At 34.8% G+C, this 25,815-nt stretch overlaps 1 protein-coding gene across 1 annotated transcript in view; it reads left to right on the forward strand.

Moving 5' to 3' along the window:
• Positions 1-25,815, forward strand: part of LOC116637813 (A disintegrin and metallopeptidase domain 3-like) — a 115,384-nt gene that overhangs the window by 70,506 nt on the left and 19,063 nt on the right. The window contains exons 11-12 of the mRNA XM_032413356.1: positions 1,153-1,292; positions 11,104-11,290. Of these exons, the coding sequence (XP_032269247.1) occupies positions 1,153-1,292; positions 11,104-11,290 (327 nt within the window). The remainder of the gene's footprint in view (positions 1-1,152; positions 1,293-11,103; positions 11,291-25,815) is intronic.

A 25,815-nucleotide genomic window follows, 5' to 3' on the forward strand; every position in this document is an offset into this window, starting at 1 on the left:
AAGACATGTATCATATGACCTCACTGATATGAGGAATTCTTAATCTCAGGAAACAAACTGAAGGTTGCTGGAGTGGTGGGGGTGGGAGGGATGGGGTGGCTGGGTGATAGACATTGGGGAGGGTATGTGCTATGGTGAGTGCTGTGAATTGTGTAAAATTGTTGAATCACAGACCTGTACCTCTGAAACAAATAATATAGTATATGTTAAAAAAAAAGAAGTTAGTAGGAAGGGAAAAATGAAGGGGGGGGAAATTGGAGGGGGAGACAAACCATGAGAGACTATGGACTCTGAAAAACAAACTGAGGGTTTTAGAGGGGAGGGGGTTGGGGAGATGGGTTAGCCTGGTGATGGGTATTAAAGAGGGCACGTATTGAATGGAGCACTGGGTGTTATATACAAACAATGAATCATGGAACACTACATCAAAAACTAATGATGTAGTATATGGTGATTAACATAACATAATAAAATTTAAAAAAAAGAAAATGAGAAATAAAAGTGTATAGCCCGGTAAAAAAAAAAAAAAAAAGGAAAGAAATGCTACTTGCCAGATGTTCTAGTATTCTGCCTTTAGAAAGAAGTTAATTTGATTTTCCCCCTAAAACTATTTCTGAAATCAAAAGTAATTACCAAGTCAACCTTTAAGAATCTGTGTATTTTTTTCTGAGTGTTCATTTGAAAAGTAATATAGTTACTGAAGCAATGCTTATTCTTATAATTTAAAAAGAATTTAGGGGCACCTGGGTGGCTCGGTCAATTAAGGGTCCAACTCTGGATTTTGGCTCAGGTCATGATCTCAGGGTCATGAGATCGAGCCCCATGTTGGTTCTCTCTCAAATAAATAAATAAATAAATAAAAATAAATTAAAAACAAATTTAAAAAATAAAAAATAGGATTTCAAGCAGTAATGTCTTAAAATCATGAGACTACATTAATCTTAATTGTTATTTCTCAATGCCATTTGGACTAAAAATGCTATTACTCAAAGATAATAACAAAATTTACCTATTTTTCCATATTTTTAAGCAAATAATAAGCTTTGGTATATTGGTTCTTTTTTTTAAAATTGTGTTTGCATTTACTTGAAAAGATAAAAAACATGAAGAAACAACTTAGATAACAATTCTGATTTTTTTTTTTCTTTTTAGTATCCACAGATGATAACGTTAGAGGCATTTTCAGTTGTTATGACACAGTTGCTTGGAGTTAGTCTGGGATTAACATATAATGATGACATCTTCACTTGTTACTGCCCAGGAACTACATGCATAATGAACACCAAAGCAATGTAAGGTTTTATTTTTGTCAAATCTATATCTTCTCTTGGGAGATGTTGTAGTATTTTTTAATGTATAATCTCTTTCAGTATAACCTGATTAAGAATATTTTTTATTGAATAAACATGCACTTATTTAACGTTTATTAAAGGAAGAGAGTATTTGATAGTGTAGAAAATGTGCATATTCATTCTATATTCTATGTGATAGTGTAGAGAGAAGGTGGATGTTGATGATGACTTTCTGGGTATAATTTATGCATTCATCCCCAGATTTTTAATGAGTATCTACTGTGTCCTGGTTATTGTGTTAGTTTGATTTACAAATGATTAACAAGATAGATAAGTCCTAAATATATTAGTCCATCAGGGACAGAAAATTAAAAAGTGGACATAAGAACAAACAAAATCTAAACAGTTTATGATAGCCAAGAAGAAAATGAATAGGGAAAATATGGGGAGAAAAAACTTTCTGATAAAGTGGTCTAGGAATAATTATGGAAATAATTATGTCGGGATCTGAAAGAGAAGGCACGAATCTGGTTATTAAAGAGCTCAATGAAAACTTTTCAGTGAAACTAAGTGAAGTAATGCTTGGATAACAATAAGCTTGAAAAGCTTCACAGACTGAAATAAGGAGGTTGCAGGGAGGATAAAAAAGAAAAAAAAAAACAAAACTGGGACTATAAGGAAGAATGTTTTAGACATAAGAAAAAGAAGTAACATAGAGTGAGACTAAAGAATTAGTCAGGGGAAGAAGTCCAGGATATGATGTAGGAATGTAGGAAAGAGCCTGATCATGCATTCATGATGTGGGAATTGGGATTTTATAATAAATGAAATAAAATATATTCTTAATTGGTTCATTCAGTATGGATAATAAAAATTATCTTGTAAAATAAATTTAAAATATATCAGGGAGAACTATAATATAGTGATTTTGGGAAATGACAAGTTTCACAATAATCAATAACAGTTTCTTAAGACTGAGAGAAAAGGAGATGTCAAGAATTATTTGTAGGTAGGGGTTCTGGATCAAGAAGGCAACATAGGAAGAATCTGAACTCATGTCCTCCCACAGACACAACAAATCCACAGCTATGTATGGAACATTTTCCTCTAAAAAAAATATAAAAATTAGCCAAGGACTCCTACATATTGGACAAATGAGAAAAAGCCCATATCAGAGTGGGTAGGGGAGGCTAAGACACAATGTTACATCTCTCTGTAATTCCCACCCCTCCCATGCCAACCCACAATAGGGAGGGAACTGAAATCAGGAGTTTCTCCTTGAGGAATAAAGGGTTTGAACCCTCACTGGACACCCCAACTTTTAAGATAGCAGGTGCTCATTTGGCTCTCTCCATCTGTTGTACTCTAGAATGTCAATCTCTTCCACAGAGAAGCTTTTAGAGTTGTCTGCCATACCACTTTCTGTGGCTGCTACCCAAAAGGCAACCCTTGATCACCTGGCTCTGGTGGCCAGAAACGTTTGTATTCCTGGGTCTCATGGAACTGTAACAAATGGAGAGACAGTTATTGGCCAGCTACTGCTTCCCTGGTACTGCACAGACAACAGACTGAAACACAAACCCAGACTTTCCATGAAATGGCCTATTTGCTCATCCTGGAGCTTCTGCATGAGGGTCAGGCTTGTGGTTTGGGATACCTCTAGAGTCCTACTAAGGTGAACTCTGGAAATGGAGTCTATGCCATTTTGTGCCCTTGCTCTGCCTCACAACATCTCTGGGATCTCAGGGAAAGGAACTTTTACAATCATCTGGTGCCCCAATTTTTGAAAATGCTGCACCATGGACACCTCTGTTATCTCCTGGCTCTGTTGGCCATCAGGATGTATGTTTGTGGTCCCCTAGCACTGTGTGTATTTTCATACTTTAAAATCTGTTACTTGAGGGTCTGTCTTCCAATCACCCTGAACCTAGGTGCTGATTGAGATCCTCCTCTTTGGGACAATAAAAGGTCTTGGTACATCCTTCACCACTTGGAGCCAAAAACTAAAATATGCTGCTTGGACAATCACAAGAGTTTGAGAGAAAACCAAGAGTTAGACAAGGTTGAATGGCAAGGTTCCTCTCCTATGTGAGGCCACCCTTCAAAACTGGAAGAGGTGGCTGTTTTATCTAATACATAACATTGGACAGAATAAAACAAAATGAAGAGACAGAGGAATGTGTTCCAAGCAAAAGAAGGTGGCGAAACATCAGAAAAGGACCTTAATGATACAGAGGTAAGTAATCTACCTAAAAAATTTGAAATAATAGTCATAAAGATGCTCACCAAGCTCAGGAAAAGAATGAATGAACAAGGTGAGAACATCAACAAAGAGTTATAAAATATAAGAAAGTACCAAGTAGAAGCCATAGAACTGAAGAATAAAATAACAGAACTGAAAATTCAATAGAGGGATTCAACAGCAGACTAGATGAACAACAAGAAAAGATCAGTGAACTCAAGAACAGTGTAGTGGAACTCAAGCAGAGCAGCAAAAAGAAAAACAAAATAATAAAAATGAAGATAAATAAGGGGCTTACTGGACAAATTAAGCAGACCAATATTCACATTATAGGGATCCCAGAAGGAGAGGAAAGAGTCAAAGGGACAGAAAACTAGTTAACATTTGTCACCATAAAGAATAACATATGTCCTTTTTTTTCTTGTGATAAGAACTTTTAAGATCTAATCTCTTAGCAACTTTCAAACGTGCAATACAGTGCCGCCCACCCTGCCACTCCTGGTATGCACCCTTGGCCAGTACAAGAGCCCCATCCAAGCAACCCCCCATCCTGCCATATCAAGTGGGTGCCATCAGCCAGCACTAGAGCCCCTCCCAAGGGCCTCAAACTGGGGATCCAGCCACAGACAGGCCTGCAAGAGTCATGGCCTGGACTCTCAGGTGGGTCCAAGGGCCAGCCCTAATCACTGGTGTGCCTGTAGCAGTTGTGGCTGTCCCTCACAGGTGCACTGAGAGACAGCCCCACTCACCAGAAAATCTGTAGCAGTCATAGCCTAGCCAGAACAGGAGAATGCACACAGCCCATACAGGGGGCAGTCCTGGGGCACCCGGCTTTGGTGTCCAGGTGGGTTTGCACTACTGGACCCTACAGGACCACCTTCTTCTTGAAGCCACTCCTTCAAGAAATAACTACCTAGTACATAGAAACACACAGAAAGAAGCAAAATGAGGCACCAGAGGTTGCAAATGAAAGAACAAGATGAAACCTGAGAAAAAGAATGAAATGGAGATAAAGTTCAAAGTAATGGTCATAAAGGTGGTCACCAAACCATAAGAAGAATGATCACAGTGAAAACTTCAACAAAGACATAGACAATATAAAAAAAGAACCAATCAAGCTGAAAAATGCAATAATGAAATAAAAAAAAAATACACTAGAGGTAATCAACAGCAGATTAGATGATGCAGAAGACTGGATAAGCAATACAGAAGACTGGATAGTGAAAAGTGCCCAGAGAAGCAAAAAGAATTTAAAAAATTGAGGTTATTTTAAGGAACTTCTAGGGTAACATGAAGCATACTAGCATTCATATTATAGGTGCCCCAGAAGGAGAAGAGAAAGAGAAAGGATCAGAAAACATATCTGAAGAAATAATGTCTGAAAATGTACCTAACCTGGTGAAGGAGATCCAAGTTCAGGAAGCACAGAGTCTCAAATAAGATGTACTCCAAGAGAGCAAAGACACATTATATCACAGTGTCAACATTTAAAGGTCAACAGAGAATCTTAAAAACAGCAAGAGAAAAACAACTAGTTATGTATAAGGGAACCCCCATGGGATTATCAGCTGGTTTTTCAGCAAAAACTTTACAGGCCAGAAGGGAGTAGCATGATATATTAAAATTAATGAAAGGAATACTTACAGTAAAAAATATGGTACCCATCAAGGTTATCACTCAGAATTTAAGGAGAGATGAGGAGTTTCTCAGACCAGAAAAGCTAGAGGAGTTCATCAACACCAGACAGGTCACACAAGAAATGTTAAGGGAGTTCTTTCAATTGAATAGAAGAGGCCATAACTAGAAGTAAGAAAATTATGAATGAAATGAATCTCACTGGTACAATAAACATATAGTAAAGGCAGCGGGTCAACCACCTATGTAACTAGTATGAAGGTTGAAAGACAAAAGTAGACAATCATCTACCTATAATAATTAGTCAAGGTATACACAAAATAAGATGTCAAATATGATATCAAAAACCAAACATAGGGGAAGTATAAATGTAGCACTTTTGGAACACATTTGAACTTAAGCAACCATCAACTTAAAACAGACTGCAATATACATAAGATATTACATATGAAGCTCATGGTAAACACAAAACAAATATCAATAATAGTTACACAAAAAATAAAGAGAAAGGAACTTAAACATAACACTAAGGGAGGTCACAAAATACCAACAGAAGACAGCAAGAGAAGAAGGAAACAGAACTACAAAAACAATAAGAAAACAATCAATAGAATGGCAGTAAGTCTATATCTACCAATAATTTAAATGTATAAATAGACTGAATTCTCCAATCAAAAGACATAGGGTGTTTAAATGGACAAATAAAAACAAGACTATATATGATACCTACAATAGACTCGTGTCAGATCTAAAGACACACAGAATGAAAGTGAAGGGATGGACAAAGATATCCCATGCAGATGGAAATAAAAAGAAAGTTGGGGTAACAATACTTCTATCAGACAAAATAGACTTTAAAACAAAGGCTGTAATAAGAGACAAAAAAGGTCATTACATGATGATAAATGAATAAATCCAACAAGATGATGTAACACTTGTAAATATCTATGGACTTAATATAGGACACCTAAATACATGAAGTATATATTAGCAGACACAAAGGGAGAAATTGACAGTAATAAAATAATAGTAGGAGACTTTAACACCCCACTTATATCAATGGATAGATCATCCAGACAGAAAATCAATAAAGAAACATTGGCCTTAAATGACACATTAACCAGATGAATTTAATAGATATACAGAGCTTTCCATCCAAAATTGGCAGAGTGCACATTCTTTTCAAGTACACATGAAATATTCTCCAGGATATTCTCTAGGATAGATCATGTTAGGTCATAGAATATTCTCCAGGATAGATAATGTTAGATCACAAAACAAGTGTCAATAAATTTAAGAAGATTTAAATTATATCAAGTATCTTTTCCAACCACAACAGTTTGAAACTAGAAATCAATTGCAAGTCAATCAATTCAAATTTAGTAGAAGAAAGTAAATAATAAAGATGAGTGGAAATAAATGAAATATATACTTAAAAATTAGAAAAGATAAGGGAAACTATAAAAGTAGGTTATTTGAAATGATAAAATTGATAAGCCTTTAGCCAGACTTTCAAGAAAAGAAGAAAGACATTGATGAAAGAAATTGAAGGCAACAACAACAAAAAAAAATGGAAAGATATACCATGCTCATAGGTTGAGAGAATTAATATTGTTAAAATGTCCATACTACTGCATCTACAGTTTCAATGCAATTCCTATCAAAATACCCATGACATTTTTCACAAAGCTAGAACAAATAATCCTAAATGTGTAAGGAACCGCAAAAGACCCTAAACAAAGTGATCTTGAGAACAAATGAAACTGGAGGTATCACACTCTCTGATTTCAACTCTACTACAAAACCATAGTGATCAAAACAGTGCAATATTGATAATTAGGACGTGTGGTACATTTTCTTGGGGGTTACTTTTTGAGTTTTGATTTACATAAAATAAATGCTCATATTTTACCTGTACATTTTGATGTCTTTTGACAACATATACATTTTCACAAATACGATCCCAATCAGGATAAGAATACTTCCAACACCCCCAAAGTTCCTGGTGCACCTTTCCAGTCAACCCTCCCCCCAAGGCAACTACTTCACCAATTTCTATCACATTAGATTAGTTTCATCTGTTCCAGAAATTCATATACACAATAGGCAATGTTCATGTCTGACTTCCTTGCTCAACAGAATGTTGTTGTATACATCAGAAGTTCATTCCTTTTTGTGGCTGGCTAGTATTCTATTGTGTGAAAAAACCACAATTTGTATATCTGTTCATTTGATGGACATTGGAGTTGTTTCCAGTGTAAATCCTTTATGAATAAACCTGTGATGAAAATCCTTGCCCCTCAAACCAAACCAAACCAAAGCAAACCAAACCAAGAGTACAATGTCAGCACAAAAACAAACACATAGATCAGTGGAACAGAATAGAGTTCAGAAATAAACTCACACTTAAATGGTCAATTAGTCTTCAACAAAGTAGGCAAAAAATACAATGAGGGAAGACAGTCTCTTCAATAAATGGTTTTGGGAAGACTGGACAACTACATGCAAAACAGTGAAACTGGACTTTCTTATATCATATACAAAAATAAAGTCAAAATATATTTAAAGACTTAAATGTAAGAATGGAAATTATAAAACTCTCACAGGAAAACAGGAGCAAGATTTGGACATTGGTCTGAGCAATATTTTTTGGATCTGTCTGGTCATTAAAGGACAATAAAAGCAAAAATAAACAAATGGGACTACATCAAACTAAAAAAGTTTTTGCACAGTGAAGGAAAACATCAATAAAATGAAAAGGCAACCTACTGAATGGGAGAAGGTGTTTGCAAATGATACACCTAATAAGGGGTTAATATCCAGAATATATAAAGAACTTATACAACTCAACACTAAGAACACAAATAATTCCATTAAAAATTGACAGAGGACCTGAATAGACATTTCTCCAAAGAAGTTATATAGATGACCAAGAGACTCATGAAATATGCTCAACTTCACTAATCCTCAGAGAAATGAAAATCAAAACCACAATAAGATATCACCTCACACTTGTCAGAATGGCTGTTATCAAACATAAGAAATAATGAATCCTGGTGAGGATTTGGAGAAAAGGGAACTCCATGCACTGTTGGTGGGAATGAAAAATGGGGTAGCTGCTATGGAAAATAGTATGGGGGTTTCTCAAAAATTAAAAATGGAACTACCATACGATTCTGCAATTCCACTTCTGGGTATTTATCTGAAGAAAATAAAAACATTAATTTGAAAAGATATATGCACCCCTATGTTCATTGCAGTATTATTTACAATAGCCAAAATAAGGCAGCAACCTAAATGTTCCCTGATAGATATATGGGTAAGAAAATATTTTTTATATATATCATGTATATATCATATATCAGCCAAAAAAAAAAAAAAAAAAAAACCTATGAGATCTTGCCATTCGTACAACATAGATGGACCTAGAGGGTACTATGCTGAGTGAATAAGTCAGAGAAAGACAAATACCCGTGATTTCACTTATATGTGGAATCTAAGAAAACAAAACAAGCAAAGAAAATTAAAAAAAACAAACCCAAACAGAAACATACCGTAAATACAGAAAACAAATTGGTGTTTGCCAGAGAGGAGGGGATGGGAGAATGAAAAAAAAATAGCAGAAAAATTAAAAGGTACAAACTTCCAGTTATCAAATAAATAAGACATGGGGATACAATGTACAGCATAGAAAATATAGTTAATAACATGTAACAACTTTGTATGGTGACAGATGGTAATTAAGTTATTATGGTGATTACCTTGTAATGTATACAAATGTTGAATCACTATGTCGTACAGGTGACACTAATATATTATTGTCAACTACACTTCAATAAAAAGAAATAATAAAAAGAAATACTATTCTCCACTAAAAGGAACTGGGGCACCTTGGAGAAATGATTGAGTCTAGGGCTAAGGCAGAAAATCAAACGAGTGTGGAACATCTTGTGTCAGAATATAAGGAGGTGTGGGCGCCTGGGTGGCTCAGATGGTTAAGCCTCTGCCTTCGGCTCAAGTCATGATCCCAGGGTCCTGGGATTGAGTCCCGCATCGGGCTCCCTGCTCAGCGGGGAGCCTGCTTCTCCCTCTGCCTCTCTGTCTCTTATGAATAAATAAAACCTTAAAAAAAAAAGAATATAAGGAGGTTTTCAAAGAACTATGGAGATTTGCCAGAGGGACAAAAACCAGTTTGAAGTGGCTCCCAATAGCCAAATCAGGGACAATTTGAATGTCATAAATAACAATGATAGTAATGGATTATAACCCAGTTAGTATAATTGGAAAACATGATTCAAAATTAAAATTGTGAGCCATTTGTTAGTATGCAATGAAAACAGAATAAGCAATGGTTCTGTAATAATGTTGCCAAGATGCATAACCTCAGTGTAGTTATGAGAGAACATTTTATAATCTTCAATCCTAAATTAAGGAAAAGGATTATTTTAGCAAATAATCAGCCTGTAATCATAAAACTTTTCAAGGTCATGAAATTCAAGAACAAATGTAGAAAATAGATAACTAAACAACAAACTTAGATATTGAGAACTAAATGGTTGATACTGAACTGAATCCTATTGCTATAAAGTGCCAATATTGTGATAAAGGGGAAATTTGAATGGAATCTGAGGCTTAGATATTAGTAATGTATCACTATTTTCTGATTCTGAAGGGTCTGCTTAAGGAGAATTCATTTCTATGTAAGAATTATACATTAAAATATTTTGAATTATTAAGATTGTTTTTGGCAATTATTCTTAACTGTTTCAGGAAACAACATTTATTCTTTGAACTATATTGTATCATTTCTCTAAGATTTATTTGGATTGCTACAAAATTAAACAAAAGCCCATTAAGTAGTACACTTAGAAATGTACAAATATAAAATAAAAAAGAATCTTGGACTTACAGATTTTATAGATTTTGATAAAAAGAATAAATAATGCTGATTTTTCATTAGCATAATCAGTCATCTTTTCTTCCTTCAGTTTATATAAATTCCCTAATATGTTTCATTTTCTCATAACTATTACTTTTTATTATAATGATAATAATTATGTTGACAATAATAATGAAAATAATAAGATATATTTAAAGAGAGCTTTTTGTGTGTGAAACACTGTTAAGAGTTTTAATATATTCTAACTCATGTCATTTTAACTTCCTCTACGTGCTAGATGTCTATTATATGGAATTACAATATAAAAATGGACTTATTGCTTTCATTTATGACTTGCATTAGGAAAAAAGCACATGAAACTAATAATACACTATATGTTAACTAACTGGTTTTTAAATAAAAACTTAAGGGGGAAAAAAAGAATTCTCCCCTCCTTCTTGGCTCTTCTGTAAGTGAAGTGTACAGAATTCATAGTATTCTTTTGTTGTTGTTGTTGGAGAACTGAATCAAACAGATTTTATTCAACTTTTTAGGCTGAAGAAAACAAATGATATAAAATAAGTCATAAGAAATGCTCTCTTGTACTATTTCAAACTATTTTCAGTGTTTTACAAAATGCTCACACAGCAAATACAAAAAACTTTAACATAGTCTTATAACTTTTGCTGCAATAAATGCAACATTAACAAACATACAAATTTCTTCTGTACCAATCTTAAAAGTAAAATTACTGAATTACTAATTTTTACAATGTTATTCATACTTATTTTTATTCATATGTATTTAATGAGACATTGCCAATACATAATTTTCCTTAACTTTATTTTTACATTAAGCCCGGTAGCCATCAAAAACATTCCAGTAAGTTACACAGGTTTGTAGTCCAATTTAGACTCTAGCTTCTTAGAATCAACCACTTTTCTGACTGCTTTCATGAAGTCTTCCTGTACTACAAAATCATAGTATTCTATTGAAGAGGGTTTCTTTGAAACTGATATTATTCCATTTATCTGAAGAATATAATTTATTTTTAGACGTTCCCATGGTGTAAAGTTTTTTAGCAGTTGCAGCATGGATGAATTTAAACGTATGATTTCACAGCCTGAATTTGAATGTCTTCACAATCAAAAAGTTTCAGAAGTGGTTTACCAAGGAAGAAATTCACTTTGTGGCAATGGAATTTTGGAACCACCAGAACAATGTGATTGTGGTGGTACAGAGGTTAGTGACAAACATAATAGCTTATCTAAAGACTTTTCTTTGTGTTTCTTGTGTAGCCTTATAAATATAGATGTGATATAAAACAGAAAGATTTTTTTTTTCCCCCAAATGCTGCACCATTTATCAAATATCTAAGGGAGATATTGGGCCATGTGATAATGGACTCATCCTGAATTTAAAGCATTTGAAGAGTTTAAATAAAGGGTAAGTGTAGCATGGATTAAAGAGGTAGATTTTCTTCATTGTGTAACCATTAATAGCAATACCCACTTTTCTGTATTATAAACATGGTTAATGTCGATACTATTACCATTACCTCAGTCATCTCTTGAACTCCTCCAAAGTGACTGCATTGGTTCACTAAGTTATTACATGTGTATTGTTTACCTCCTCATCTCCTAATTTCCATTTTTGCAACTGTGGGATTTTTATTTATTTGAACTCAACTTCACAGAATTTGATTATTAATAGTCCTTGATGTGTTGTTGTTATATTTAGCTTTTTGTTATTACTTTTTTTTAAATTTGTGTTTGGTAAGATGGCTAATCATTGAATTTTGTTATAACTGCTTTCATATAATTATTAATAGTGATAATTTTGAGTATTTCATATTTGCTTGAGAAAATGTAAACTTTTAGGAACAAAATTCTATATAACTTGATTGCATTATAATTTTTAGGTTAGTGACTCAAATATTCTATATTTTTATTAGTTTTGTTTGCTTAAACTCTCAGTACTTAAGAAATAATATTGATACCTCCAACTGTATAGTTGTATTTGCCTAATTCTCATTATAATTTACTCAGTTCATGCTTTGTATATTTTGAAGGCTTTTATATGGTGCAAACATATTTACAATTCTTATATCTTCCTAGAAATTTAACATTTACCTTTAAACACTGAATCTGTTTTTCTCTCATGTTGCTTTCTGTTTTAGTCTATCTGGTCTGGCATACGTCTGTATCTGTGCACACACTGGCTTTCTTTAATTCGTATTTCCCTAATATTTTTCAATTTACATTTAGTTTTTCTGTACTTTTAAGTTCAATATTTTCATTGGGTTTTAATTTATTATTTACTCTGTGTTTGATTTATAAGATTATCCCGCAAACATTATGACTTTTTGCCTATTGTTTTAATTAACTAGAGTCCATAATTTATTCAGATTTCATTTGTTTTTACCTAATGGCATCTTTCTGTCCCAGGATCATCTCCAGGATACCTCATTACATTTACCTGTTACGACTTTTTTTGTTGAGAGGGTGGAGAGGGATCGAGGGGGAGGGAGAGAGAGAATATTTATTTATTTATTTATTTTTATTATTTTAATTTTTAATTTTTAATTTATTCATTTGGGACAGAGAGATACAGAGAGATAGAGAGAGCAGGAGCAGTGGGGAGAGGCAGAGGAAGAGGGAGAAGCAGACTCCCTGCTGAGCAGGGAGCCCGACATGAGGCTCCAACCCAGGACCTGGAGATCATGACCTGAGCCAAAGGCAGTTGCTTAACCATCTGAGCCACCCAGGCTCCCGTATTTATTTTTTATTATTAACATATAATGTATTATATTTTTCAGAGGTACAGGTCTGTACCTCTGAACAGTCTTACACAATTCACCAGCACTCACCATAGCACATACCTTCCCCAATGTCAATCACCCAGTCACCCATCCCTCCCACCCCCATCCACTCCAGCAACCCTCAGTTTGTTTCCTGAGATTAAGAGTCTCTTTTGGTTTGTCTCCCAGGAGAGGGAGAGAATCTTAAGCAGGCTCCATGCCCATCTAGCAGAGCCCATCATTACAGGGCTGGATCTCACAACCTTGAGATCATGATCCCAGCCGAAACTGAGTTGGACACTTAACCGACTGAGCCACCCCAGCACCCCTGGCTGTTACGACTTCTTATGGTCCTCTAGACTACATATTATTTATAAGTTTAGTTGTCTCAAAATTTTTATATTTCCTATGTTCACTTTGCCACATTTGTTTTTCTTTCTTTTTTTTTTATTAACATATAATGTATTATTTGTTCCAGGGGTACAGGTCTGTGATTCATCAGTCTTACACAATTCACAGCGCTCAACTGAATTTTTTCTTTTGATCTGTATGTTTTGTTTTTCTTTCTATTTTTGTCAGTGATTCAGTAGATATGTACTTTCAATCTCCCCTTAGTGATTATCCTTGCATTTTACCATATATACTTAAGGTTTAACCATATCTGGGCCACGTTCCCCCAAAATAACAGGATTTACAACCCAATTAACTTACATGACATTTTTGTAAAATATTTAATTTCTGTCATCTTTATTCTTTACATTAGAAAGTACTCCAAAGATTTTATTCAGAAGATAGTTGCTTTATTTTACCTACCATTCCTTTTATTTATTAAGGGGTTATTTTTTGCATGTAAAAGTTTCCTTCTGAAATAATGTCCTTTTGAATTATATTCTATTCCTTAAAATATACCTAAATATATACTTAAAATATACTTTATATATTCTCTTTATATATGTTCTCTTGATAGGACAGTTCACTGCCCACTTTTGTTTACCAAAAAAAAAATATTTATGTCATACTCATCATTTCATTGTGATATATAATACACATGAAATATGAATGAAGAGGGTAACAAATAGATACTTAACAAGCACCTGAATAATTTACACGGAGGTCAAAACAAACCTTAGCTCTACCAAAGGAGCTCTTTGCATGTCTCTTCCCAATCACATGCCCCTTCCTTCCAATCATCATTTACAATTTAATGATGATCATTTCAGTGCTTTACTCTTCAAGATAGTTTACCTCTATTTTTTGCATCCTTATGCAATATACTTTGGTTGGCTGTTTTTTACCTTTATATTGCAATCATATGGTTTCTATCATTTGGTAACTTGGCCTTTCATTCAATATTATACTTGCAAAGCTCATCTATTTTTTTTTTTTAAAGATTTTATTTATTTATTTGACAGACACAGCGAGAGAGGGAACACAAGCAGGGGGAGTGAGAGAGGGAGAAGCAGGCTTCCCGCCGAGCAGGGAGCCCGATGTGGGGCTCGATCCCAGGACCCTGGGATCATGACCCGAGCCGAAGGCAGACGCTTAACAGACTGAGCCACCCAGGCGCCCCAAAGCTCATCTATTTTTAATATATCTATAATCCAAATGTTTTCATTGCTTTTAGTGTTAATTTTATGAATAGTATAGTTTATTTATTGATCTATGTCAGTGAAAATGTAAGTTTTATTATTAAGACTCTTGCAGTTAAGGCTTTCTTTTTGCAAATATTTCCTGCTGAACATGTGCCTGCATTGCTCTAGGCTCTTCCCCAATATGTGAATGTGCTATGTCCTGAGGTATATGTGTATGTATTTCTTTGAATTGAAGATATCTTACCTACTTTGGGTTTTTTTATTCTTGAATGATCTGTGCATGTCTTCCATACATTTTTTGGCTATTTCATCAGCATTCACTTCTGTAAATTATCAGCAATTTATCATTAGTGTGGTAGAAGGCTCAGAGGTATGCTGTTTCTCCACTAAACCAAATTTTCTTGGCATGAGACAGGTCTTGTAGGGAGGACCCCAATGATCTAGTAGTTCAGGTGAAGCAGTAGGTGGGCTGGTGATATCTGTTTCTTATGGGGTGAACAGCCTCCTGTTTGTGAGGTTTACCAGTGTCAGAGGCCAGTCTGTTTATGAAGGAAATTTTGGGGGTTTTCCCACCCAGTTAGATTGGATTTTTTCATAAAGAACTTTTAATGGGAATATCAGAATCATACATTTATTTCACTTAACTACGGAGTAAAGTTTTTTGGTTCCAATGAGCCAGTGGATATCAAAGGAAATTCAGGGCCAGAGGATGAAATCAGCTGTGTATGGTCTGAGATGCCTGCAATTTCATGAGATTGTAATCAGATGTAAGGCCCAATGACAAGGCTTTTTTCCCCAATTATCCTGCAGTGCTTTCAATGATCTTGTCGCTGAACTCCACCTACCCCCAATGAAATTTAGTTGCTTTTTTTGGTGACTCATATAGTGACATATCAAGAATATTATTTGAATTGTAAAGTCTGTCTTTAGTCATATATGTTTAAATTAAATAACGTGCAGCATAAAGCAATAAAGTTTTTCAGTGCAGGCCATTATAAAAATGTTATGATTGTGACAGAATATCTACACACTCAATAGTATGTCACATTTTACAAGAATTAGTATAATTCAGAGAAGACACATAACTGTGGGAGTCCAGGACAGTAAAACTATGCTCTAAGCATTGCCTGATGAAATTAAAATGAATTTGGTCAACTTCCCACAATGGTATACAAAGTAGTAGCTATACTCTTTGCTCTATGCCAAAGACTATTAGTGGAAAAAATATTTTATTTTATTTATTTTTTGAAAAGATTATTTATTTATTTGTCAGAGAGAGCACGCACAAGCAGGGGGAGCAGCAGACAGAGGGAGAAACAGACTCCCCTCTGAGCAAGGAGCCCAATGTGGGACTCCATCCCAGGACCCTGGGTTCATGACCTAAGCCTAAGGCAAACGCTTAACTGACTGAGCCACCAGGCATCCTGGAAAAAATATTTTAATTATTGTTAATTTGTTGTTCACTCTGGGAACAATGGTTTCTAATTCTTGTTTATATTTCAGTGGTATAATGCAAGCCTCTAACTACTCATGACTTCCCCAGCCCCAGACAGTACTTCTTTATTTTTCCTTACATGCGACATTCTACAATTTCGAGGTACTTTAGGAGTATAGGCAGTTCTTACTTTACCCAATCATTATAGAAGCTATGAATGTGTATCATGTTGAGAACCAAGAAAAAATTTATCAAGTGATAAAACTAACACAAGAACAAAAATACACAAAAGCCATAAAAAAACAATAGCCAGGTTAGTTCCAGTGTTTAATAAGCTCAAACATACATTTTCAGAAGGTGTTACCTGTTGTGAAATTTCAATCTATTTTTTAAAAAAATAGTTAATGGGGGCACCTGGGTGGCTCAGTCGGTTAAGCGTCTGCCTTCGGCTCAGGTCATGATCTCAGGGTCCTGGGATCGAGCCCCGCGTCGGGCTCCCTGCTCCACGGGGAGTCTGCTTCTCCCTCTCCCTCTGCCTACTTGTGCTCTCTCTCTGTCAAATAAAAAATCTTAAAAAAAAATAAAATAAAATAAAAAAAATAAAAAAAAAATAAAAAAATAGTTAATGATTTTTTTAAGAGTAGTAATAGATTTATGGCAAAATTGAGCAAATAATACGGTGAGCTCTATATAACTGCCCCACCCACTACCCCAATTCCAGCACACAGTTTTTCTATTATAAGCATCTAATGTTAGTGTTGTACATTCGTTATAATGGATGAGCCAGTATTGATACATCATGATTAACTAAATTCAGTAGTTCACTTTTTGTGTTATACAATTTTGAAGATTTTCATAAAATTTATAATGACATGTATTCACTATTATAGCATCACATAAAATAGTTTCACCACCCTAAAAGTCCCCTGTGTTTCACTTATTCAACCCTCCTTCCCTTCGCACTCACTTTCATTTCTCTGATCTATTTTGGGTTGATTTTTGCAGAAAAGATAAAGTCTGTGTCTAAATTTTTTTTTTTGCATATGCACATCCAATTATTCCAGCAACATTTACTCAAAAGTTCATTCCCTATTCAATTGTCTTTGTTCTGTTCTTTTTCTTTAGTTAAGGTGGGAGTGATACTTCCAAGCTCTTTACATGTCAGAGCTGAAACCAGAAGTCCCTGAATTGCTCCAGTCTCTTTTTCACTGGTTAGCACCTTCAGATTTTGAATGATCCATTTGTTTTGGGAATTTCAGACCCTACTGATATATTTACCTGTCTTCTTTGGAGCCTCAGGCTGCTAGCTTTGCCACCTTTCCTCTCCATGTTCTAACCTTGTCCCTAGGGAGACCCCTAGGTAGCCCATTGGAACAATCACTTCCACAAAACACGCAGAGTCAGCAATGCATGACCTGAGAGTGTGTGCCTTCTTAAAATTTGTGGTACTAGGTCAATTACCTGCTTTACCCAAGTCCCACCATTGGTAACCAATATCCATCATTGTCCCAGTGATCCTTTTCTGCAGGTAATCCTGCCCTTATAAAGTATCTTGCCACACTGAATAGGGCCCACCTCTGTGATCATTAGGATCTGTGGAAATGATGGTGTGTTACTTTTGTGGATACGCCAGAAAGAACAGTTGTGACATTTGCATTTTATAGCGTATAGAGCAACACACACAAATGTTCACATGTATTCCTCAAAATATATTTGGAATTTTTTCTACAGTTTATGTTTAGGTATGCAATCCATCTGTAATTTTCCTTACATGGCAAAAGGGACTTTGAATATATGATCAAGCTAAGGACTTTGAGAGTGTTAGGTATCCTCTATTATCATCTAAGCAGATCCAATGTAATAATGACAAAGGGCAGGTCAGAGTCAGAGGACCTGTGAAAATGATATTTGGAGATGTTGTACTGCTGATTTTGAAGGTGAAGTTTCCATGAGCCAAGGAATGCAGGTGGCTTCTAGAAGCTGGAAAAGGTAGGGAAACAGATTTTCTCTAGAGCTTCCAGAGAATGCACAGCTTTCAACATCTTGATTTTAGTCCAGTAAGACCCCTTTTGGACTTTTGATCTCCAGAACTAAAAAATAATGCATATACAGTTTTATACTAAGTATGGTAAATTTTTTTACAGCAGAGATAGGAAATGAATACAAGACTGTGTCAATTCCGTGTTTCTTTTGATAGGCAAACTCCTTGAATGCATTTTAACTATTTCCTGCCAAGCAGCCTGCAGTTTTCTGAAAACAATAATTTGGCTATCATAGCAAGCTAGATAGGGAGAAATTGGCCTATTTTGGGAGAAATCATTGCTGCCAGGACATTTGTTGCAATCTCAGCAGCATTTTGCTGATGCAAGTTCAAGGTCCAGTTCTTAGGAGACTGAATATTAATGTAGGAGAAACATAAATACCAGAAGGGACCTGTAAGAGGTAATCTATATTCTCTACCCCTTCTCCACCAACTGAGCCAGCTAGGCACCCCAGAAATTACCATATTTAAAGACTATACTTCCTGTCTTGAGTGTGTGTTCCACTGGGATTTAACTCTTGGTTGTCTACTTACCTTTTAAAATGTCTTTTTCAAGAATACATTTTGGGACACCTGGGTGGCTCAGTGGGTTGAGTGTCCGACTCTTGATTTCAGCTCAGGTCATGATCTCAGGATCATGGGATGATGCCTCGTGTCAGGATCCACGCTCAGTGGGGAGTCTGCTAGAAATTGTCTCTCTCTCTCAAATAAATAAATAAATCTTTTTAAAAAAAGTACATTTCATCTTTCTGAAGATGATCTTCTGTAACCCAGTGGTGAGAGAGAATTTCTCCCAAGAACAGACCATCAGATTCTTCATTAGATTTTCTCTGGCATAATATTCAGATCTACATGGCCTTATGACTCAGACTTGAACTATTGGTTTTCTTTTTCCGGCCCTTGGCTTGCAGGGAATTTTGTCTACCTTTTGCAAAAGTGTTTATTCAGAGTATTTTATTGCCCAGTTCCTGAATGGTTTTTCAGAGATTATTCCTGAGACACAAGAGGAGATTCAGTTGTTTCTGATAGCCTGGTTGCACTGTTTGTATGAACTGATTGATCTGATTTGCATGCCTATTTCATCATCTGGGCACTCTTAGTCTTCATTAAAAACCTAAGATGGAGTCACAGTGGACCAAAGAAAAATGGTTGCTTGCCCCCACGGGATTTCAAGAGCATCTATTGGAAAATGGGAATTTATTTTGGGTAGGCCATTGTTTTATTATAGCTGTAAAGACTGTTAAAAAGAAGATAACAGGCCCATAATGGAGTCACTTGGGGTAAGCCCCATGTTGACCAAACCAAGACTTAAATGGTTTTAACTCTCCCAGAAATAGAATCTTAAACCAGCCAAGTCAGGAATCACCTGATCACAACTAGCTATTGCCTGATAGACCCCTGATATCCCCTAAAGGAATGTAACTTTGCAATAACAAACACGCTTTTTTGCCAGTATAACTTCCTTGTTCCCGCTCCCTTCTGCCTATAAAAGCTTTTCATTTTGTATAGCTTCGCAGATATTTCTTTGGCTAGACTAGATGCTGCCCAGTTTGAATTGATTTTTGCTCAGTTTATCTTTTAACAAGACCTACTGCAATAAGCTGCAGTGAGTCTTTACATTCTCTTACTCCATGTCTATATCATTAACCGGAGTGGTCACTGACAAATGATGCTTAGAGCATGAGGTTGGTTCTTAAGTGACCAAGTGACTTCCTAGTCTTCAAATCCAGAAAAACCTGCATTGATCCCTAATATGTTAGTCAGATGAGCCTAGGTTTTAGGATTTCATTAGGCTTTTGCCTAAATATCTAATTTCTTCCCTTTCTCATGCATTAAGAACATATCTCAGTAAATGTTAGAGTGACTAACTGCTCTTGATCACCAGGGATTTTTCTATCTATATTTATGGCTATGGCAGAAGGAAAGTAGTTTTATTTTCTTGATAGTGTAGGTGAGTGAATAACCACCACAATAAGCTTTCCTTAATATTACAAGACCACCAACCCCACTGATGGAACTCATCGGGAATCTCAACAATGGTCAAAGACCATTTGTCCCCATTATCACTGAAAACTTCAACAACCTAGTTAGCTCCACACCTGGCCAGATGATCCATAGGCATTGTGACTTTGTCTTTTGTTTCAGCACAAAATTTAGGATGTGTCTAGGTAGTCTTCATTATATTTATTTATATTGTTTTCCTTTTGGCTTGCTGAATTTTGTTTTGTTTTTTAATTTGACTTATGTTATACTTAATTAGATGTGGATAAAAGAAGTGTTAAAATATTTACATTACCACAGACAGTTCTCCCATAACTCCATTGACTTGGAGCAGTCAATCCCATTAGTATCTGAAACGTCTAATCCTGTCACAACACATTATTTTTGCCCACTACTGAACTTCACATGAATGAATCATAGATTTTGGATCCTTTTTGATTGTAGATTTTTTGCTTATATTTTTGATATTCAACTGCATGATTGAACATATCTGTAGTTCATTGGTACTTATTGTGAAGTAGTATTTCTTTTTTTTTTTTTTTAAGATTTTATTTATTTATTTGAGAGAGAGAATGAGACAGAGAGAGCGAGCACATGAGAGGGGGGAGGATCAGAGGGAGAAGCAGACCCCTGCTGAGCGGGGAGTCCGATGCGGGACTCGATCCCGGGACTCCAGGATCATGACCTGAGCCGAAGGCAGACGCTTAACCAACTGAGCCACCCAGGTGCCCCTGTGGAGTAGTATTTCTTTGTATGAATATAACATAGTTTGTTTATTCCTGGAATTATTAATGAACATTTAGGTTGTTTTTGGTTTCAAGTATTATGAAAAATGCTTCTAAAGAACATGTCTTTTTTTTCTATTTTTAGGAACAGAATTGCTGGGTCATGTGTTAATTGTACTATTAAATTTGTAACAAAACATCAATCTGCATTTTAAAATCCTTGTAATATTTTACATTCCAACCATCTATGTATGAGAGTGGCAGTTGTTCCTTATTCTTACCAACTTTTGTTACTGCCAGTCTCTTTCATTTTAGTAATTTCAATGTGTGCTTGTATTTCACTGTAGTTTTAATATGTATCTCCCTGATGACTAATCATACTAGACAATGTCTCATGTGATTGTGCGACATTCATATGTCTATGTCTCCTTTTTGAATGTTTACATATTTTACATATTTTGATGGGATTGTTTTTTATTATATAGTTATAGGAATTCTTAATATAAACTATATGCAAATCTTTTGTCAGATTTTCTCCCAATATGTGGCATGGTTTGTACTTTGTGTCTTATCAATCCCAAGGCTGTGAAACTTTCTCATAAGTTTTCTTTTAGTTTACTGATTTAGCTTTGATGTGTATGCCTATGATACATTTTGAGTAACTTTTGTTGGTTAAGTATTAGGGCATATTTTTTCTCTATATGTATATCTAATATCTCTAGCCCCGTTTGTTGGAAAACTATCATTTTTCCCATTGAATTACTATGCTACCTTTATTGAAAAACAGTTCACATACTTTGTGTTTTATTGATCCATACATGTATCCTTACACCAGTACCATCCCTTCTTACCCTGATTCACAAAATTAAGTAAATTGTATCTTCATATTTTGTACTTTTTTTGAAGATAGATTTGGTGATTTTAGGTCTTTGTATTTCTGTGTAAAATTTGGAATCATTTTTCCATTTCTACCCATATCCCCTAAAAAATAAAAAATAAAAAAAAAACTGCAAAATTTTGATTGGGATTTTTTTTTTGATCTATACATGAATTTGTGGGGAATTAATGTATTCATAATGTGATTTTCAAACTATGAATATGGTATATCATTCCATTTAGTTAGATGTCTCTAATTAAATTAAAACCTAAATATTTCATATTTCTGAATGTTATTGTAAATTGTGTACCATTTAAAAAAATCCATTTCCAGTGTCTTTTGCAGGCATATAGAAATAGAATTAAATCATGAAAGTTGATTCCTCTGATAACCAATTTAACATTACTTTGAATGATCCATATTTTGGAAAATACCTGTGAAATGTCTAAATTAAAATGATCAAATAATCCCAGTGAATATATGAAAAAAGAATAAAATTTTGGCATTTATTCCAGAAGTAGAGAAACATTTCAGTACTTTTCAACATATATCAAAATTAACAAAGAGACAAAAATTATGATATTAAATATTGAAGAGACATTTGATAAAAGTTTGGACAACTAGAAGTAAAAAATATATCCTTTTGATTTCTCTAGTTTCTCAATGGCATACCACAGTTACCTATTTTATTTCTTTTTAAGATTTTATTTATTTATTTGAGAGACAGAGAGAGAGCTAGAGAGCACAAGCAGGGGAGAAGGAGAAGCAGGCTCCCCACAGAGCAGGGAGACTGATGCAGGACTCGATCCCAGGGCTCTGAGATCATGACCTGAGCTGAAGGCAGCCATTTAACCAACTGAGCCACCCAGACTCCCTAACAGTTACCTATTTTTAAAAGTTTTCACATCCAGTCTCTTAGTGGGATCCATTTCTAAAAAAAAATTTTTTTTGAAGATTTTATTTATTTATTTGACAGAGAGATACAGTGAGAGAGGGAACACAAGCAGGGGGAGTGGGAGAGGGAGGAAGCAGTCTTCCCGCTCAGCAGAGAACCTGATGCGGGGCTCGATCCCAGGAGGCTGGGATCATGACCTGAGCCGAAGGCAGACGCTTAACGACTGAGCCACTCAGGCGCCCCGTGGGATCCATTTTTAATCCGCGATTCATTGAACATCAACTTCTAAGCCCAGCATTTAGTGTAGCTTTCCATTATACATTGAATAGTGTCAGAAAATGCTCTTCACTGTAGGCTCTGTCTTTGATTCTAGCCTTTGGAGGCTTTCCCTTTCATGTCATTGATTTTTTTTTCCTCCCAATATTAATATTTAGTGTGTGTTCAATCTTCTGTCTTTACTAAATACTCTTGATAATTTTTATTAAAATCTTTATATTATGATGCATAATACATTATTTTTAATAATGAAACATGAAAATGGAAAAATACCTGACTCCTATAAATATTAAAACTTATATAATAACATTTTTAAAATTTTATTTATTTACTTGACACAGAGAGATAGCGAGAGAGAGCAGGCACAAACAGGAGGAGTGGTAGGCAGAGGCAGAGGGAGAAACAGGCTCCCCACTGAGCAGGGAGCCCAATGCAGGGACTCCATCCCAGAACCCTGGGATCATGACCTGAGCCGAAGGCAGACGCTTAACTGAGCCACCCAGGCACCCAATAATAACATTTTTAAATAAACTTTAGTATATGCAGTTAATGTAATTGAAGACATTGACATTGTATCTAATTTTATATAGCATATTTATATAACAATCCAGGTATTACAAAAGATCAGGAATAAATTATTATTCTATTAAAGCAACTGATAAATTTAACTTCTGTTTTGGGAAAGAGATACATCATTATAACTTCCTTCACAACACACCACTCAAACCTAACACGGACATTTTACTCACATATTTACTGGGGTCAGAGTGGAAGAAAGTTTTATCCATAAACTCAAGAACAAACCACAAAAAAAGATGATAGTTCTCAGAGTTCTCAGATAGTTCTACCATTTCACAATCTCACAATATCTAAAATTTACCCAAACAAACAAACCCAAAATGCACCAAAACAAAAGTCAGTTGTCAATGACAAATTATAAAACATAGTAAACATATATTAGTGGCCAGGGGTTAATATAATTAATATAAAAGTGCTTATGAATAAAGGAAATAAAAAGAATGCCTTAACAGAAATATATGCATAGAAATATAAACCAGAATGTGAATTTTTTAAAATTTATAGCTCATTAGTAATTAAAATAATAAAATTGAAACAGATGTAAGCACTTACTTTCACATATCACACCTATCACTCTACTAATTTTTAAATATTACTAACAGTCTTGTGAAACATCACTCTTGCACTGAATAGGTAAGTATATAGAAAGAAGGAAATAAGTGTATGTTATAGTCTTTAATATTTTTGTACTCTATGACCTAATAACTTCTAGAATTAATCTTTAATATAAAATCTTGGAGATAAAAATAATAATAATAATAAAATTTTCATTGAACATCCTTTAAATAATAAAATGTTATAATTTAGAAACCTCTATTTTGTCACATTCATAAATTTTTATGGATTCTCAAAATGATATCTTGAGGAGAATTGATGAGATGAAAAAGTACTTATGATATAATAAATGGAAAAATACTTTTAAATTTACAGTGTGTATATTTATGAACACAAAGAAGATTGACAGAAATTACATTAAATTTTTAACAGTTCAGTTTCTATTATTTATGGAATCATAAATAATTTCATTACTCTCTTCTTTTCCTATACTGGAAATATATTAGTTTTAAATGAAATGGTGTTATAAATAAATACAGAAGTAAAAATCATACTGTGATTGTAATTAACTAAGAGACATACTAGAGTACATTTTGACAATAAATAAAATGATTGAAAATTCCTATTATTGAACTTTATTATATTTACCTTTAGCATTGCAAACACTTGAGAAAATGCTGTAATCCTGCAGATTGTACTCTGACTGAATTTGCAGAGTGTGGCACTGGAGCATGCTGTGATGAAGAAACTTGTCTGGCAAGCTTTCAAATTACTACAGTATTTTCTTTCATGATTTTTTTCTGTTCTTGTGCATTCACTTCTTTTTTTTTTTACACAACTTTCAAATATATAACTTTAAATACTTGATTCATACACAGTTGACTTCAGAATTCAGAAGATGTTCTTAGATTTTTTTCAACTTCTTTCTTATCTTTGCCTTCACTGTATTTCAATCTCTACTCAAGATCCATCCAGTTATCCAATACCAATTCTAGATTATTTGGGCGCTATGGATTCCTCTTGGTCATACCTGAGGCCATAGCTGAATGTAGCTCTTCATGACCCAACGACTTATGACAAAATTACAAATAAGCCACCCAACACAAAGTTGACATTCAATGTTTGAATAAACAAACAATAATAATAATCTCATTTTGAGAATGGCAGAAAAGGAGTCCATGTAGAATAGTCAACAACATGTAGCATGTCTAATACTGAAGTTTAACTCTGTTAAACAGTGTGTCCCAGAAGTAGATTGAATCCTTGACTTCCCTTGGGAAGTTTTCCATTCAATTTTCCTTTATAGCCACACTTGAAAAGAGACTGAGTAAGATTTGTCTTTTGGGGATCACATCATAGCATTTTGCCTTTTCTGTGTCACTTTCAGGAGTCAACGACAATTATAGAAGCTGATTAATTAGAGATCTTGATTGCCAGATTTCAGATTTGCCAGGTTCTCTGTCAATGAAATCTCTTCTAACGTCATTCTACTTTGTTCTATGTGTGTTCTTTTTCACTCTATGTGCTATAACTAAAACCAGTGGTACTTGTCTTCAAGGAGCATAAATACAGAGGCAAGCCTAGAGTTTCTGCCACTTAGCAATAAACCTTGTTGCTCTTCCCTTCACCAGAGCTCTCATCTTGGCCTTTGTCTCCAAATCAGCAGGATTGAGCAATAAGCCTTTTCTACACAGTCCCTTGCCCCTTCCCTTACACACAGGGATAATTCCTACATTTGGTAGAGCCTTTAAAAAACATTAAGGTGAAAATCATGTACCATAACATTTGCCATTTTCAGGTGAACAATTTAGTGGCATTCAGTACATTCACAATGTTGTGCAACTGCCACCTCTATCTAGTTCCAAAACATGTTCCTCACTAAAACCGGAGACTCCCAGCCCTTTAAGCCCTTGTTCTCCTTTCTCCCTTCCCCTCAGTCCCTGGCAACCACCAATTTGTGTTCTGTCTGGAGTAACCTATTCTGGATATTT

The sequence above is a fragment of the Phoca vitulina genome, unplaced genomic scaffold, assembly GCF_004348235.1.
Source record: "Phoca vitulina isolate PV1807 unplaced genomic scaffold, GSC_HSeal_1.0 scaffold15, whole genome shotgun sequence".
NCBI classification, from domain to species: Eukaryota; Metazoa; Chordata; class Mammalia; order Carnivora; family Phocidae; genus Phoca; species Phoca vitulina.